The 16987-nt window shown below is 41.2% G+C and overlaps 1 protein-coding gene across 3 annotated transcripts in view; it reads right to left on the bottom strand.

Annotated features, from left to right (window-relative positions):
* The window catches only part of Cul1 (cullin 1), an 86176-nt gene that overhangs the window by 10812 nt on the left and 58377 nt on the right, over window positions 1-16987 (bottom strand). For all 3 annotated transcript variants that reach the window (XM_052718966.1, XM_052718964.1, XM_052718965.1), the window contains exons 5-11: window positions 15523-15573; window positions 14938-15028; window positions 14108-14271; window positions 9300-9462; window positions 8588-8718; window positions 2685-2792; window positions 2500-2606 (exon numbers count right to left, since the gene is read on the bottom strand). In XM_052718966.1, the coding sequence (XP_052574926.1) occupies window positions 2500-2606; window positions 2685-2792; window positions 8588-8718; window positions 9300-9462; window positions 14108-14271; window positions 14938-15028; window positions 15523-15573 (815 nt within the window). The remainder of the gene's footprint in view (window positions 1-2499; window positions 2607-2684; window positions 2793-8587; window positions 8719-9299; window positions 9463-14107; window positions 14272-14937; window positions 15029-15522; window positions 15574-16987) is intronic.

Genomic DNA, 16987 nt, shown 5'->3' with positions numbered 1-16987 from the left:
ACCATGTTATGATTTGTTTTCGTTTTGAGATATCCCATACTACCATCCAACTCATGGAAATCCTCCTGCCTCAGCCTGAGTGCCAGGATTATAGGCGTGCACCACCCCATCCACTATGAAAAAGTGTTTAAGAGAGCTGGCTCAGAGAGCCTGGCCCCGCCTGCCTTGGCAGGTCAGGTAGCTTCTCTCTCCTCACTGCTCAACGCCAACTAGACTCTGCTCACCAACACACGCTGGTTAAAGGCGCACCTGGAGTGTCTCCACCATTCCGTTGTAATAGCCGGAACTAACTGGTTGTAGACTATTATGGGCACACAACTGTTTGTCCTGTCACACAGACTGAAGGCCTCGTGGAGTAGCTCTGTATTTAAGTCACTTAATCACCTACAACGGCCCGAGAAGCAGCATCAAGTCTTAAGAGACACCAAGGGTAAACTCCTTTTTCCAAACCAGCAAGATGGCTGAGTGAAGGCGCTAGTCACCAAGCCTGATGACTTGAGTTTGGTGCCAGTGTTTCACATGGCAGGCGGAGAGAACTGATTGGGCAAAGTTGTCCTCTGACCTCCACAGACACACCATGAAGCATAGCCCCCAAATAAACAAATAAATAAAATGTAACACAAAAATTAAAGCCCTGACTGGAATAATGTGACTAGAAGAGATAAACAATGCAGCAGGCCAGCATGACAAACACAGAAAGATAATCAAGTGCTCACGTCCCACTGGCTTTGGGAGGATGGCTTTCTGGCAAAGCTACAACCCCAGCTATTTAAAAGTAATAATTTTTAAAAACAGAGAGAGCAAGTGACCTTCACTCCCTGTTTGCCCACCACGTACCGAGCAGACAGCACAGCCAGCTGTCAGGTGTGCTGCTGCTGAGCGACCGCCACGGTCCGCAGACGCCGCCACGGTCCGCGGATGCCACATGGCCTATAGTTTGCACACCTATTCTCTGGTCACCGATGACGGTGACTTGTTAACTTAAAAAATTTGTGTACATGTGTGTGCCTGACTGTCTGTATGAGCACTACATGCACACAGGAGCCTACGGAGGACAAAAGAGGGCATCACATTCCTTGGAACTAGTATCCTAAGTGTTTGTGAGCTGCCCAATGTGGATACCAAGAAATTAATCCAGGTCCTCTGCAGGAGCAGCAAGTGTCCTGAACAACTGAGCCATCTCTCTGGCCCTGATAGTGAGACTGACTGTCACTGTTCACACTTGGCATTTGTGGGTGTTCTCTTAGCCTTAAGAGTGCTGTGGGATGTTCTGTATGGCAAATGTGTTGCTCTGATTGGTTAGTAAATAAAACACTGATTGTTCTGCCGGGCGGTGGTGGCGCACGCCTTTAATCCCAGCACTCGGGAGGCAGAGGCAGGTGGATCTCTGTGAGTTCGAGGCCAGCCTGGTCTACCAAGTGAGTTCCAGGAAAGGCGCAAAGCTACACAGAGAAACCCTGTCTTGAAAAACCAAAAAAAAAAACAAAACAAAACAAAAAAACCACTGATTGGCCAGTAGTCAGGCAGGAGGAAGTATAGGCGGGACAAGGAGGAGAATTCTGGGAAGTGGAAGGCTGAGTCAGAGAGACACTGCCAGCCGCCACCATGACAAACAGCATGTGAAGATGCCGGTAAGCCACAAGCCACGTGGCAGGGTATAGATTTATAGAAATGGATTAATTTAAGATATAAGAACAGTTAGCAAGAAGCCTGCCACGGCCATACAGTTTGTAACCAATATAAGTCTCTGTGTTTACTTGGTTGGGTCTGAGCGGCTGTGGGACTGGCGGGTGAGAGAGATTTGTCCTGACTGTGGGCCAGGCAGAAAAACTCTAGCTACAAAAATTAGCTTTTAAAAATCTAATGCATTGACCCCAGAACCAGTACAGTTTGGGATCTGTGTCCCTTGCATAGCATTTGGTGATATAACATGTGGGGCACTGAGGCAAACTTTCAACATTTTTGGACCAAAAGAAACTGTGACAGGGAGAGAAAGCTGAGGGGACTAAGGCATCCTGGACAAGTAGTGGGAACATACCACAGAGGAGGAAGCCTTCCTGACCATACCTCCTCCATCTCTAAACCCACGTAAGAAGATCAGGAAAGTGTCAGGGAAGATAGAAGGTGACTGAAAAGGAAGAATGCACAGCACCAACACACGACCAGACGAAAACCAAACTTTAAAGTACAGATGGCTGGACATGGTGGTACACTCTGTAAATACAGTATGTGGAAGGTTGTGCACATGAGGACTGGTGGGAGTTTTGAGGCTAGCCTGTGCTATGCAGCAGCTCTGTCAAAAGCAAAGTTTGTAGAGCAACACATGAGCCAGACCGCAGTATTCAGTCTTCTGCTATTCAGAAAGCTGGTGGGGCTGATGCAGGTTTCAACAGATGTGATACATTACTGGCAGGTAAATGTTACGCAAATACTGATTCCTTGTATAAAGACTGAGGTTTAAATCAGGGTACTAGGAAAAACACAAAACCAAGTCAGTACCTTTTCTTCAACAAGGAGTCACAGTACCGAGCGAGCAGCTCCGGGGATTTACTGGATGACTGGGCCATTTTGGTAACTGCATTGTTGTTTATGAAGCGACCGCAAGCCTGTGTTATATAAAAGACAGTTAGAGAAAAGGTGTCCTGTTCATACATACTGATTAGGCAGCACAGTGACATGCTCACCTTATCAAGTGCAGCCACAAAGCCAGCGTCATTGTTGAATGCTGACATCACTAGGGCATTGTACTTTTTATGAACATCCAGAACTGTCTGCACATACATCTTGGGGTCCTTAGGTGGAGGGAAAACCAGAAACAAACAGGAATTAAAGTACATATTCTTGTGCAGCTGTAAGACATTCTACAGGTTTAACTACATCTTCAAAGAAGTTAATATGATCAGAAATACCTTTGGTCCACCAATAAAGCACACAGGGACATTGTGTTTATGTGTAAAACAAAATAATTCTCCAGATTAAAATTTAAATGCCTTAAAAAAAAACTGAGAGAGATCATGGAAGTCTTTTCTTTTTCAAAATGACAGCAGGTCTGAACACAGGTAGGGGATGCACAATGGCAACTGTGTGGCCAAGGCCAGGGACAAGCACTGGGAACTTCGGGGTGGGCAACAGGAACTCTTCAGACAAAAGAATACAGTGGAGGATTAGTCCCTGCGGAGAGCATGCTGCATGCTAAAGGAGACAGGCAGTACTGGTGGAAGACAAAGGAGATGATGGATGGATGGATGGATGGAGGAACTACACAATATCAAGTGGTTTTCAGCAGTCACTGTTTGCCAGCCAAGGACCCATAACATGAGGCAGGTACCGTCTTCAGTGTCCATTTTAGATGATTAAGCTAAGTTACACTTCTTACTAAAGTAAGGGGCAGCACAGCCAGGCAAGGACTCAGGTAGATGACTCCAGTCTGACGTGTTCTCTTCAGCTTTCAGAATGGAAAAGGTACAGCTGATGAACATATGGCAGAAAGGCTCTTGACTAGCCCTTCATAACTCAGGAGCTATAGGTGCACAGAAGTGAGATATTCTGGCAGTGCCTCTAAATTCCTGATGTGTGATTTCACTGTGGATACTTCTGAGACAGCATTTCTCTATGCAGCCCAGGCTGGGTTACAGGTGTACCACTGTGTCCAGACCCCAGTTCCTGACACACTATCTTGCACAATTCAGGAATGAGAAAACAGAAACCCTTGCATTTTTGGTAAAATTTGTTTTAAATTAATAATGGGTAAAAACAGAACCCTATTATGCAATTATTCTCTATAGGTTGCAGGTGTGTATGTTTAAAAATATAATAAATGCAAAATTATCATGAAAAAATATAGTGATGATATAATTTCCCTGAGATGGAAAGATAGTCTTTACCTGATCTAATCAGATAATGTGGCCCTGTCTCATGACAACTATTCCTGTATGTTGCACAGACGGAACAATTCTAAAGAAAGCATCCAAGGGCACCGACAAGTTAAGCATGCACACACCTTACTTCATATGGGTTTTCTTTTTTAAGCAATGCATTTTTTTCCTTTGCTTGATTCAATTTTGGTTTGTCATTAGAGACAATATTACTTTGGTAGATTCAGGTTTTACACTGCTTTCTGATCTCACATTAAATTACTACACAATATTCATATATTCTTCCTTATAATTTCCACAGTCACTGGTTTTACAAAGAACTCTAGCCTACAATGAGTATCCAACCACAGGAAAACACAGTAACCACTACTGGTCCACTTAGATCCCACATGGAGGTTAGCATGCTTGCAAAGAACCAACTGAATCTCAAAACTGCCAATTTAAAGACTCAAGACTGCTTATAAAACCTGCTACTCTGGGGACTACTGTGGTGATATTTTGTTTGTGGTCTAACAAATAAAGCTTGCCTGAAGATCAGAGGGCAAAACCAGCCACTAGTTAGCCATAGAGGGCAGGCAGTGGTTGGCACACGCCTTTAATCCAGCACTAGGGAGGTTGAGACAGGAAATGATATGGCTCAATGGAGAAAGGAATATAAGGCAGGAGGAGACAGGAGCTCAGTCCCTTTCGGTTGAGGAATTTGTAGAGGTAAGAACTAGTGGCTGGCTGGTCTGCTTCTCTGATCTTTCAGCTTTCACCCTGATACCTGACTCCCAGTTTTTAATAATAAGACCAATTAAGATTCATGCTACAGACTACCAGTCACAGAATTCATACACAGTATATTATGTCTATAAACATTCTAGAACTTAGAGAATGACTGAAGCTTAGCAATGGAGGGGTGATAAACTCATTTATTGAGATGGCAGGTGATGAGCCTGCAGAGTCCTTCCCACGTGCTCTCACCTCTCCCTGTGCTGACTTTTGCCTTCACCTCCCAACAGCAGCTCTCCTGCTGTGTCTTGACAGACTGACTTTGGGCATCAGTACTGACTCCACATTTACTCTTCTGTGATAGGAGAATTAGAACCCTTTCTTTGGCTTTTTCCACTTCTTAAATTTTTCCCTCAGATTCAGGATTTGGAAACAAAATTTTCAGTAAAATGTCCCAAAGAAATTCCCATATAGAGATGCAAAGCTTTGCAAAGAATAAAGCAGCCTACAGACTGATTCTAGATTCTTCATAATAGAGAAGACCTAGCAGAGTATGGCTGAGGTGGTGGAACTGACAGGAACCCATAGAATAATGTGTGCCAAGAGAGCGCGCCCTGGAAAAGTGGCTTTAAGAATTTCATTATTGTCCTGTGGATGCAGGACATACTTGACTACGGAGGAGGGCTGCCACAGCATTAGTGTGGAGTGAGTGACAACCCTTTGGGGTCAGTTCTTTCCTTCCACTGCGGGTCCTAGGGATCAAACGCAGGGCGTCAGGCCTTTGGCCTCCTTCCCATCAAGCCATTGAATCAGCCCTGGTTTTTTGTTTTGTTTTGTTTTGTTTTTTTGTTTGTTGAGGCAGGGTCTTTCATAGTTCAGGCTAGTCTCCTATGTACTATATAGCCAAGGGTGGCCTTGGGTTTGATCTTCCTGCCTCTGCCTCCTGAGTGGCAGTTACAGGTATGTGGCACCATGCCTGGCTTTGGGGAAAAATTTTAGGTTTAAAACAAAATGAACATAATAGTGGTAAGTCTGGTTCATATCCATAACAGTACACAAGAGGTTTCTTTTCCATATAAAAAAAAAACTCCTCTCGGTTCCCAAGGGATCTTATTCAATGCCCATGATTCTAAAAGCTGTTATGACATCCATGACCGACACATCTAACATCTAAAGTCACCACCAACCTTGCACAACCTGCCGTTCAGAGGCCATGTGATTCTGTATTTCCTAAGCAAAAAATGATTACATACACGCGCACGTCACTGTCATTTCATCTTAATTGTTTCAACAAAGCCTATTACTATTCTTACAACCACTCTCACTAATTTCAATCACTTTCTACATGAAGCAATGTTCTGAGTAAAAATCTGGTCTTGTCAAGTGCATGGTTATTAGTAATAATACCCTTAGCGGCTTTCCTTGTGCCCTTAGGGCAGAGTGACATATTTACATGCTCAGCCCCCTCTCCCTTTCCAGACTCTCCTCCAGTCCTCTGCCTTACGTCTTAGACTGTGTTTGTTTACAGTCACTGAAGGACTGTCTGGGATCTCTTTGCCTGGGTGGAAAGTGACTGAGAAGACAATCAGCAGTGACCTCTGGCCTCTACACGCATCTGTGTACACACATGTAAATATCCCCAGTTCAAATGCACACACACAAGTTGGACCAACACTGGTCTTCAAAAAGGCCCGAGTCAGGCACTGGGGCACATACCATAGCAGGATGACCTGGGAGGCTGAGACAAGAGAAGGCCATATAGTAAGACTCAAGATGCCACATCTGAGAATCAGCTGTGATACTAAATACACGCAATTCCTAGTGACCCAGTACTATTCAAGAATACTGTCAAGAGGTAAACTGGGATTCTATAGGTTTTTAAAGAAACATCTCTTATTCTTCCTAGGTATCAATTTGTATTCCTTCCAAACAATTCTTTCAACCTAAGCCTAGAGCCACTTTGAAGGGCAAAGTTTTCACCTGCATTTTCCATGGGCCCAGGGGCTAATGACAGCCAATTGTGACACTTGTTTCTCCGTCAGGAAGCAGTTAACCATACACTACAGGGATACATGGATCCCTCCTCAACACTGACCTTACCTCTGGATAATTTGTCTCTGGGAAGTTAGGGGAAAGAAAGTTTGCTCCCAGAAAGAAGCAAACACATCATACAAGCATCTGGGGGCAAAAAAAAAAAAAAAAAAAAAGTGACCCTTCTCCATAAGCACCTGGCCTTTTGAGTAACTTTATCTCCACAGAAATCATCTATCTCAACATAAAGCCATAGAGTTTCAGAAACACACACCCTGACCACAAACCATCAACTGCAGAGAAAGGGGCAATTTCACACAAAACTTCCTTTCCTTATCAGCCACCAAACCACCCCACCCCATGAGTGTTCAGGAACACACACACACACTTTTTGAGACAGGGTCTACATAGCCCTGGTTATCCTGGAACTCACTATGCAGGCCGACTGGCCTTGAACTCACGGAGATCCACCTACCTCTGCCTCTTGGGTGCTGGGATTAAAGGTGTGTGCTACCATGCCTAGCTATATAATTAATTTTGATATTAACTAATTGGGGAAGAAAAGGGAAATAAACATGAGGCCCCACACACTACTTAGCACAAATTTATACTTTCTTAATGGACTTTTTTTCCTCCGACAACAAGCAGAAATAAGATTGCGTGTGGCTTCAAGTCTAAAACAGAGACAAACATCATTATTGCAACCTCTGTTGCTCCTTTTTGCTCCAAACATTTATGTCTGGCCCATGAAAGAGCCAGCTCTAAGTTTCAGACATAATGAACAACTTCTGGGTTTGTATGTTAAGGTAGGGTCTTATTCTATAACCTAGGCTGGTCTAGAACTCACCAGGTAGCCCAGGATTGCCTTGAATTCATGGCCCATCCGACCAAGGACAGGCAGCAAGGACCAAGTCTAGTGACAGGTTTCTAACTGGCCTTGAACCAGCCGGGGCCCGCTTTAGCACTGTCAGTGCACAGCACGGTTGGCATGGGAATTGAGTCTGATGTGGTATAAAGACTTCCACAACGAGTTTGCTTAAGGGGGATTAAAGTCTTCTTTTTATTGGAAAAAAAAAAAAAGAGTATCCTGGATATAAAAATGACAGCTTGGTCAAGCTAGATTAAAAAATTATTGTATATTTTTTTCTCCTTTTTTTTGTTTCATGACAAGTATCTTTGTTCTCCTGTGGTTACAGACCTATCATTCACAAATTTAGGATAAGGGATGGCTTAGCGGCTAAAAATGTGTATGCTTTTGCAGAGGACCAGAGTTTGGTTCCCAGCACCCAAGTTGGGTGGCTCACAACAAATACTACGACCTTTAAGAGTTATGACACCTTCTTTTGGCTGCTGTGGGCACTGCACCTATGAGCACAAACCCACTTTTTGATACAGTGAAAAATATAAACACATGGACAAATAAGAAGCTAGAGAGATCACTCAGCAGTTGGCTGCCCTTCCAGAGGATCAGGGTTCAGTCCCTGCACCCACATGATGACTCACAACCATTCATAACTAACTCCAGTTCCAGGTGACCTTCTCAGGCATACAAACATTCAGGCAGAAACACTCACATACACTAAAACAAGACAATAAGGAAAAACGAGATTATCAATACTTAAAAAGGTGCTGGAGAGGGATGGATGTGGTTGTGCAAGCCATTAATCCCAGCACTCAGGAGGCAGAAACAAAGAGGCAGGCAGATCGCTGTAAATTCAAGGCCAGCATGGGCTACATAATGAAATTCTGTCCTTAAAGGAGAAAAAAAAAAAAAAAAAAAAAAAAAAGATGCTAGAATAATTTAAGGATTTTGTGAACTTCATCCTTTCAAAAGACCAAAATAGGTTCTCTGAGCATGTCAGTAAAATCTTAACTCCCTGTAATTACCAACAAAGACGCACTGCATACACCTGCAGTTGGCATGTGAAAATAATGGGCTCAACTGCTTTCAGCCAGGCACTACTTACATTTAAAGCAGCTTCTCCACACTTCTCAATCGCTGCAAGACCCTGATTATGAATATGTGTTTCTAGGAGTTTTTTCAATTCTCCTAGGCCATCCTGAATTCTAGATACAAGATTATACATGCGGCCCAAATCTGAAAGAAAAAAGGAGCCAATTTTATGCATGGAAACCAACTGTGCATACCTATTCTGCTCACTATATACTTATATCAATTGAAAGATACTGTGAAACAAGAAACCATCTAGTTCTGGTGTGTTTTGTTAAAATCAATAATGGAGTCAGATTATTAGAAGTTTATTTCTCCTTTAGCATGAGAATCCACTTATGTAACAATAGAGAAAAAGTACTCAAATTTTGCCTTCTAAAATCCTAATGAGATACTATTTATGTCCCAAAAGGTACTAATATATTTGTTTGAAAAACAAATAAACAATATAGATACCTACTTCAACCATAAGTCATGGAGGGATCCCCAAACTATTCACGTCATATATGTGCTCAATCTGTGATGATTAAAGATGGAAAATCCTAAATCCCAACAGCAATGTGACTGAACCACTAACAGTTCCCACTAGCACAGAGGAGCAATTAAGGGAAGAGAAAACAAAACAAAAACATCTTTTCACCTTTTTAAAGAAAGAATACTCAAAAGAAAAAAACAAAAAAATCTGCCCACCATTGCCAACAAAAGTATATGGAGCAAATTATACTCACCTTCATTCTTGTCAGCATCCAACAAATTCTGAAACTCTGTGTGGAAAATTTCCAAGTGTTTTTCGATGAGGACCTGCTCACACTTGCGTGCTAGTTCGTCTTGTGTGCTTTCATGGAGGTAAACCTGCACTCTCCGCTGCTCCTCCAGCAAACGAGCCTCAGCCTGCAGAGAAGTCAATCAAAGCATGCATGGTTTGATTCACTTTTAAAGAACTATTACGTGAACAATGACAAACTTGATTCACAAATCTGCTCTAGTAAAGTATGATGAAGCAAGGGAAAAGGACTTCAGATTGGAGGGTGACTAACAACCAACCACATCAAGCCTCTGGTGTGCTCTACTCTCTCTGCAACACAGGCGCTAATCTTTTAAGTGCCCTAAGAACATTATTATAATTAACAGTTCAAATGTCTTCATGTCATTTTTCTTTGGGTAAATGGTATTTCTTATTTTGGAGGGAATGCCCCACATCCCTGTGACCATGAGAGAAACCTACAGGTCCTTTCCAGTATGTGGACACTGAATTAGGAAACACTTCTTTGGCCTGAAAGCATTTGAAATAAAGGGTCACACCAATATAATCCTAGAAATGACCACTCAGAAATAATAATCAGCAATGAGGAAAAAAGAAAAAAGAACTAACGAACAAATGCACACTGTAGCCTTCTCTTCCAACCACTGAACATGCCCCTAAAAGCCCACGCGGCCACTTGGGAATCTCACTGTCTTGGATCTCTCTCCAAGAAGAGAGGCTAACAGGCAATATAACACAACAGAAACACACGTAAAAGACAGTATATTCTAGAATCTGTCACCAGAAACGGGATACAGAAGTCACGGAGGATGTGCTATATTATCAGAATAAGCAAGAAATTTCAATGATAGTAGTGAATTATTCACGTGATCTGAATAAAAAAAGACAAAAGCTGTATTTTACTCTCCAGTGACCTCTCAGATTTGGTATAACTGTGGATAAATTTGGAAAATTACCATTGGAACTGAATAAACATTCAATACTGAGAAAACAACTGACTAGGCCAAGCTTGGACCATCAAATGGGTAGTTATGAAACTACAGGAAGCAGCTAGAGCCACAACACACACTAACACACACTTGGCAGAAAGCTAAACATGCAAAGTAAACTTGAACACAGTTAACTGCATATGCATCACCCAGCCTTAACACAGAATGACCTCTATTTAACCAGTAAGTCTATCCAAAAAGCCAGAATGAGGGAAAAGTCAGAAAGAAACACGAAAGGTTTGAAGTTAGAAATTTTTAATTCTTTTTTTTTTTTTTTTTGGTTTTTCAAGACAGGGTTTCTCTGTGTAATTTTGGGGCCTCCCGAGTACTGGCTGGGATCAAAGGCATGCGCCACCACGGTCCAGCTAATTCTTAATTAAAATTCAAAATATGCTAAAAATAATTTACAGTACAGTTGATAAATATTATCCACTAAATCGTTACTGCTTCAGTTCAAACAAAAGAACCACCCCAGCCCCAAAGCCCACAGCAGCACTCCAGTCTCTTAAGTGTTCCTGGCTGGTGGGTCTGTCACTGTGTACTTCAGTCTTTAATTTGTACTTGTGTTTCTTGGACTACAAAGTTCTTCTAGAACAGAGATTCCAAGTTCAGGCTCTGCTGCTGAGCGCCAGGCTTTCATTCCACCTGACACTGAAGAGCAGAAGGAGATCTACTTAAGTACCACTTTTCCTGTTTTATGTTGTGCCCGGTTCTTGGAAGAACACAGGTCATCCTGGTCAGAAGGCTAGGCTTTGATGTCCTTGTGGATTCTCTCTGGGGACACTGACAGTTGATAGAGCTTCCTGCAGGGGCCAAGTGGCAGGAAACAGGAAGCAGGTCCCTAACTGGAGACTAATTTGTGGCAGCAGGTATCTTTACTGCCACCCACATCATGTACTGATCATGGAACACCACAATCATATTCAAATGACTAAGTACCCTAGAGTTCTGGAAAATGATGGTGATCAATTCCATTAGAAGCAATTCTAAGCAAAAACAAAGGGGCAGAAAATGCATAACTGAAAGGTTGGTGAGCAAATTAATGAAATAAGTTGTTTTATGTGAAAGAATGTTTGGCTACATGTATGTATGCAGACTATGTACCCACAGAGGCCAGAAGAGGTTGCTGGAATCCTCAGAACTGTGGTTACAGATGGCCGTGAGCTACCATGTGGGTGCTAGAAACCAAACCCAGGTCCTCTGCAAGAGCAACACCTACTCTTTCAACTGTTGAGCAATCTCTCCAGCCCATATTATTTTTAAATAATAAAAATATTAGGAATTTAGAATATTCAAACAAGTTCATGGTTTTTTTTTTTTTTTTTTTAAATAGGACAGATCAGTCTCAATCACTTGAGACAGATTTTAAAGTGTTAATACGGCTTATAGCTGGTTTAGCCATTAAAGCCATCATCCTTGGATGGACCAGCAATTATCAAATGTTTGCACTAAAATACTCCTGACCACAGCAAAGTGAACAGAGACCCCCTGGGGACTGTGAATACCTAGCCCAAATAGGCTGTTGAAAGCAGGGTATTTCCTGACAGCTAATCTTTACCTCAGTATTATTCTCCTGACATGTATTCTACCTGACCGTTTTAATATAAATGTAATTTCTCCTCAAGTTACTGACGCTGCCAACCTTTATCTCTAGTGGCTCCCAACCTGCCCAGGCACACGCTGGAGACTCTGAGATACATGTGTAAGGCCACAGCCCTCCAGCGGGTTTGCTCTGCCGCACTTTTCTAGAGATTCTTTCAATACAGACAGCTAGTACATACATACAGTTTCAAATCTCCTCACATTATTTTAAAAGTAAAGCTTGCCAAGTCCCCAATATTGCCTGCTGTTATTATTCCTGTTTCACAGGCAAGGAAACTAAGGAACAGAATGATCAAGATCACCCTTTAACCTTTAGAATTAGTGGCCCAGTTCGAGACACACGGATATAAGATTTCCGCTGTATGCGATAAAGTATTCATGTAGCTAAATTTATACACTGTTTGTTTTTAGAGTCTAAACTATGGATTTCCAGAACAAGATAGAAGTCATGCTTAGTATGACTTCTAAGTGGGTCAGGACCAAATTTTTAATGCTTTTAGAGAGCTTCCTAGAAGCTGGGCACAGGCTGGATTGCAAACACCCTACACACCAGACACTGTTATTCTTGAAGTGGTCAAAGTTTAAAAAAGATTTCCTTGTTTCAGTGTGAATGAAGCACTGTCCTAAAATTTGTTTTCTTTGTGCAGCAGACATCACCAAAAAGCATGAAGAAGTCTATGAAAGATAGGCTGGCACCACAGTGGTGTGCAACATGGAGGAAGGTTCCATTTTAAAGACATAGTTTTAAAAAAAAATCACTACTGGGCTGGCAAGAAGGCTAGGTGGGATAAGGGTTGTTGCTGCTAATCTTGATGACCTGAACTAGATCCCTGGTACCCATATGGTAGAAGGAAAGATCCACTCTACATGAATGCTACCATGACATACATACACCTGTCTATGTATATACATGCACACACAGGCATATATGTGTACACAAATACACACAAAATAAATGCAAAACATTGAAAATAGGTCTCTTCAGTAAGAAATCTGTTTATAAAAACTACACTGTCACACTACAAAATTAAATAATGGCCAATACCACAATTCAAAACATGTTATGTTTCAAATACTCTTAGGGAGCAAGCCAGGTTTCAGTCACATACAAAATACAAAGAACTGCTACTATCCCACATATACAACTGAACAGTCCCACTTCAGTTGGATTTTGAGTCATCAGAAATGTGTAATTGAGTTTCAATTTCAAACTCAGAAGGCCCTCTTATAGCCACGGTATAAGTATACCATATGAAAATGCACTCAGAACATCACAAACTGGGCATGACTTTTCCTGTAAGTCAGAAGCAGGGTGGTTGGGCTTATATTTCCTTTCTTTAAACACAGAAGAAATGACTTTGCAGTCCATTTCCTGCCCAAGAGAGGGCAAAGCAGGTTTTAGAATTGGTATGAACCAGACTCCTGAAATTTAGTACATGCAGGAGAGGGGTCACCAGACTCTACAGTCTGTTGGAGAATCCTGCTGCCCGTTTCCTGTTTCTTTGCCAGTGCTATGACTGTGCTTGTGCTCTAACAGCAGAGCTGAACAGTGGCAGAAGAGATCATACAGAGCATACAAAGCCTAAAGGTATTTCCTGCCTGGCACTCTACAACAGAAAGCCTGTCAACTCCTGACACAGTCATTCCTCAGACCTGACATCCAGAATACCTCAATTTCCAAGAAAGAGCAAAGAAAAATCCTATTACGAGCTCATGGAAGCATCATGTAGTAAAATAATGGATGTAGGATATATGGTTCTACCAAGTCAGAATTTAGATCCTCCTTCCTAATATAATCTTGAAGACTAAGCTATAGATTCTTAGGGAATATTTAAGAGAAAAGCAGCAAACATAAATAAATATTTAATTAAAAATCAAATCTGGGATTATCTGCTTAATACTTTCTCATTGACAAAATTTTGAGGTCCACTAGTCAGACACACTCAAGGGGAGACGATTCAAAACATGGACGGCATGCAGCTCCTCAGATGTGCAAAAGGAACACTCATTCATGATTATCAATCTGGAAAGTCCCTTGGAGAGTTCCAGGAGTTAGACCTGCTGGACACTGTGTCAGCAGTGCCAAGCCTGACCTGTGAGGAGCACCGCACTGCCAAGAACTCACTGGAGGAGCAATGACTATTTAACTTACATCTACTTTACATACTATGTTTAAGCTTACCTTTTTCATATATTCAGTAACTGGGTTCTGCTGCAAGAATTCAGTACTTTCTCTGGTATAAAATCTCTCTGTGTCAGCCAAAAATTGGGATTCAAAGGATTCTTTATACACTGTTAACGTAGGGCCCTTTGCAAATGCATCATCTTCATTCAGTCCCAATTCCACTAGAAATAAATATGAGCTATATTTCAATTACCCCATTTTTGTTATATTTCACAGATAATACTTCGGTGTAGCATTCAGTTTAAGTTACACTTGAAAGATCAATGTGAAATGGAGGGTTGTAAGGTAACTGTATTCACTAGTATTGAAATATGCTTGTTTCAATAAAAGAAAAACAAAACAAAACAAAACAGTAAACTCCAAGATGTATAGGAGCAAATCACTCCTACCTGGGCCACATTACCCAAGTTCAGTTAGAGAAAGTTTGTATTTCCAAAAGTGATCTAAATGTTGCATTATAAATGGTCACAGAAATGCAAACCCACCTGAGCAATGCAAACCCACCTGAGCTTCAATGCATGGTTTAGTCAGTGTCTCAATCTCAATTTTTCAAGCTGATAGATTTTTAGTTATCATTTAGCTCAAAAACAATCACATTATATATAAGCATTTCCTCATGAAAGCAGCAAAGGAAATAATTCAATTTTTTCAATCAAAATTTCCTTAAAGTACAAAGATTAAATAACTTACACCTTAAAAAATTACTACTTAAAAGTACCTTAACATGGAATAATATTCTTGAAAATATTTAAATGTTTTTAATGAATGTCAGAGAATTATCATAATTGCCATGTGATATGAAAACTGAATAAAGACAAATTATTTACCATAAGATTGTACAACTCCACTAATCAGTCTCGTATTGATGGTTTCGCCATTTCTTTCTTTTTCAATCAGTTTTAAAACAGCATTTGTTACCTTTAAGAATACGGAAAAAATATTGGGTAGACATATTGCAGGTCACAATGTATCTTACATATCCTTTAAACATTTAAAGCCATTAAATAATACAAGGTAGCAAATATTTTAGGGGTGAGTATGTACATGTGTGTACTTGCATGTGGAGACCAGAGGACAGTGTCAAGTCCTGCTCCCCAGGAGTAATCCACCTTGTTTTTTGAGACAGTCTCCCACTACCCTGGAGCTCACTCAGGAGGCTAGGGTGGCAGTGGCAGGGAGCCCCAGAGAACTTACTCTCCAGTGCTAGGATCACTATTGGGCATCACCACACCTGCTTTCTTCTGTGGGTGTGGGGCTCTACCCCAGGCCCTCACGCTTCCACCGCAAGCACTTGACCCACTGAGCCACATCCCCAGCTCAACAAATACTCTTGAGACAGTCCAAAGGCTTGAGAAGACAGGATAAAAGTAGGAATTTTAAAAGGAAAACCACACACATTCCACAGTAGATACCTGTTTATTCAATGGCCTGAACAAACAATCTCTCCACGTCACTAACGCAAGCTGGATGAAAAAGGAGAAAAGATGTATTAAATAACTGTTTTCCCTATGGTTCCCCCAAAACTGGTCAGACAATTTGAATTCTTAATTTTACCAAAATTCCTGATTATAACTCAGTAAAAAAAATCTACTACAACAATGAAATCAGAGCCACCCTCTCAAGTTAATCACTTTGCACAGATGTTTACCAACTCACATTTTAACAGTGAAGTTGAAAAAGAACATTCTGATTTAAGGTGGGCACTTGTATCAGCTCAAAAACCAGTAGCAGATTCAACCTATCAATGTATTCCCTGGATCCAACAGTTTTCGATCAGATATACCTGATAAAAGTAATTCCAGTCACTACCATAGTTTCCTAACACACCAAGACAAATTGTAGAAAACATAAAAATCTTCCATCTTTTTCTATCTAAGAGTGTGTATTTTAAATGCAGTTTCTTGTACATAAATTAAAACCTACCACTGTACTTATGTCTTCATGTGACTATGTGTGAGACATATATTTTTGTGTGTACATGCTCACCTGTGTATCTGAGAAGGTACACACATGGATAGAGACTCAGGTATTCCTGAGCCATCCATTTCCACAGCCCCTGATATATGCATTTTAACATGAATGCATAAAAACCACGGTCCATTTTCCATTCCTAATCTTCCTACAAGTGTTATACTAAGATTAATTACTGTAAAAATGGTCTCTGAAAGAAGAAAGTTAGAATTCATACATGATTTTTAAACTGTTGGGAGAGGTATTAGAAAGTTCAAACAGAATTGAAATTTATAACACTTTATTTAACACATAAACTGTCAAGAAATTAAACATAAATGCCATTATCCCCTTCCCCAATTTAGCTAGAGATAAAATTAAGTTTGTAAAAATATGTATTTTTGAAAATACTACATATAAATTAAATCTATGAAAAGTATTTTCCAAGTAGTGTCTCCAATAAAATAAAGACCATGAAAGCAATATTTAAGTTTTCTGTTTGTCTGTCCTCCCCCTCCCCGTGTCCCACCACCACCACGTAGTGCTGGCTATGTGTGTAGACCAGGCTGGCCTCACAGAGATCCCCCTGCCTCTGTATCCCAGAGCTGAGATTAAAGGTGCATACCACCAGGTCCAGTGTTATTAGGAATTCTTGCCTGTGGTATGCAAAAGGTGCTGGAAGACTGAGCTTCCCTGTCTAGGAGAGAAGCAACTCTGCTCCCCTGCCCCTTCAGACAGGAGTATGGCAGCAACGAAAACACGAGGCTATGGTTATCAGCTTCTGACAGAATCCTACACTTTAAAAAACTATTTGTCCAGCCACATCCTTAGCAGACATAATGCAGTTCTGGATGATTTGTTGCTTCAAAGGAACAGAGTCCGAGAGCAAAGAAGGCCAAGAGGTAAATCAAAGAAACTTCACAACAG

Source organism: Peromyscus californicus, unplaced genomic scaffold (genome assembly GCF_007827085.1).
Source record: "Peromyscus californicus insignis strain IS unplaced genomic scaffold, ASM782708v3 Scaffold_6__1_contigs__length_162567912, whole genome shotgun sequence".
NCBI classification, from domain to species: Eukaryota; Metazoa; Chordata; class Mammalia; order Rodentia; family Cricetidae; genus Peromyscus; species Peromyscus californicus.
This window is presented reverse-complemented; position numbering and strand designations above follow the sequence as displayed.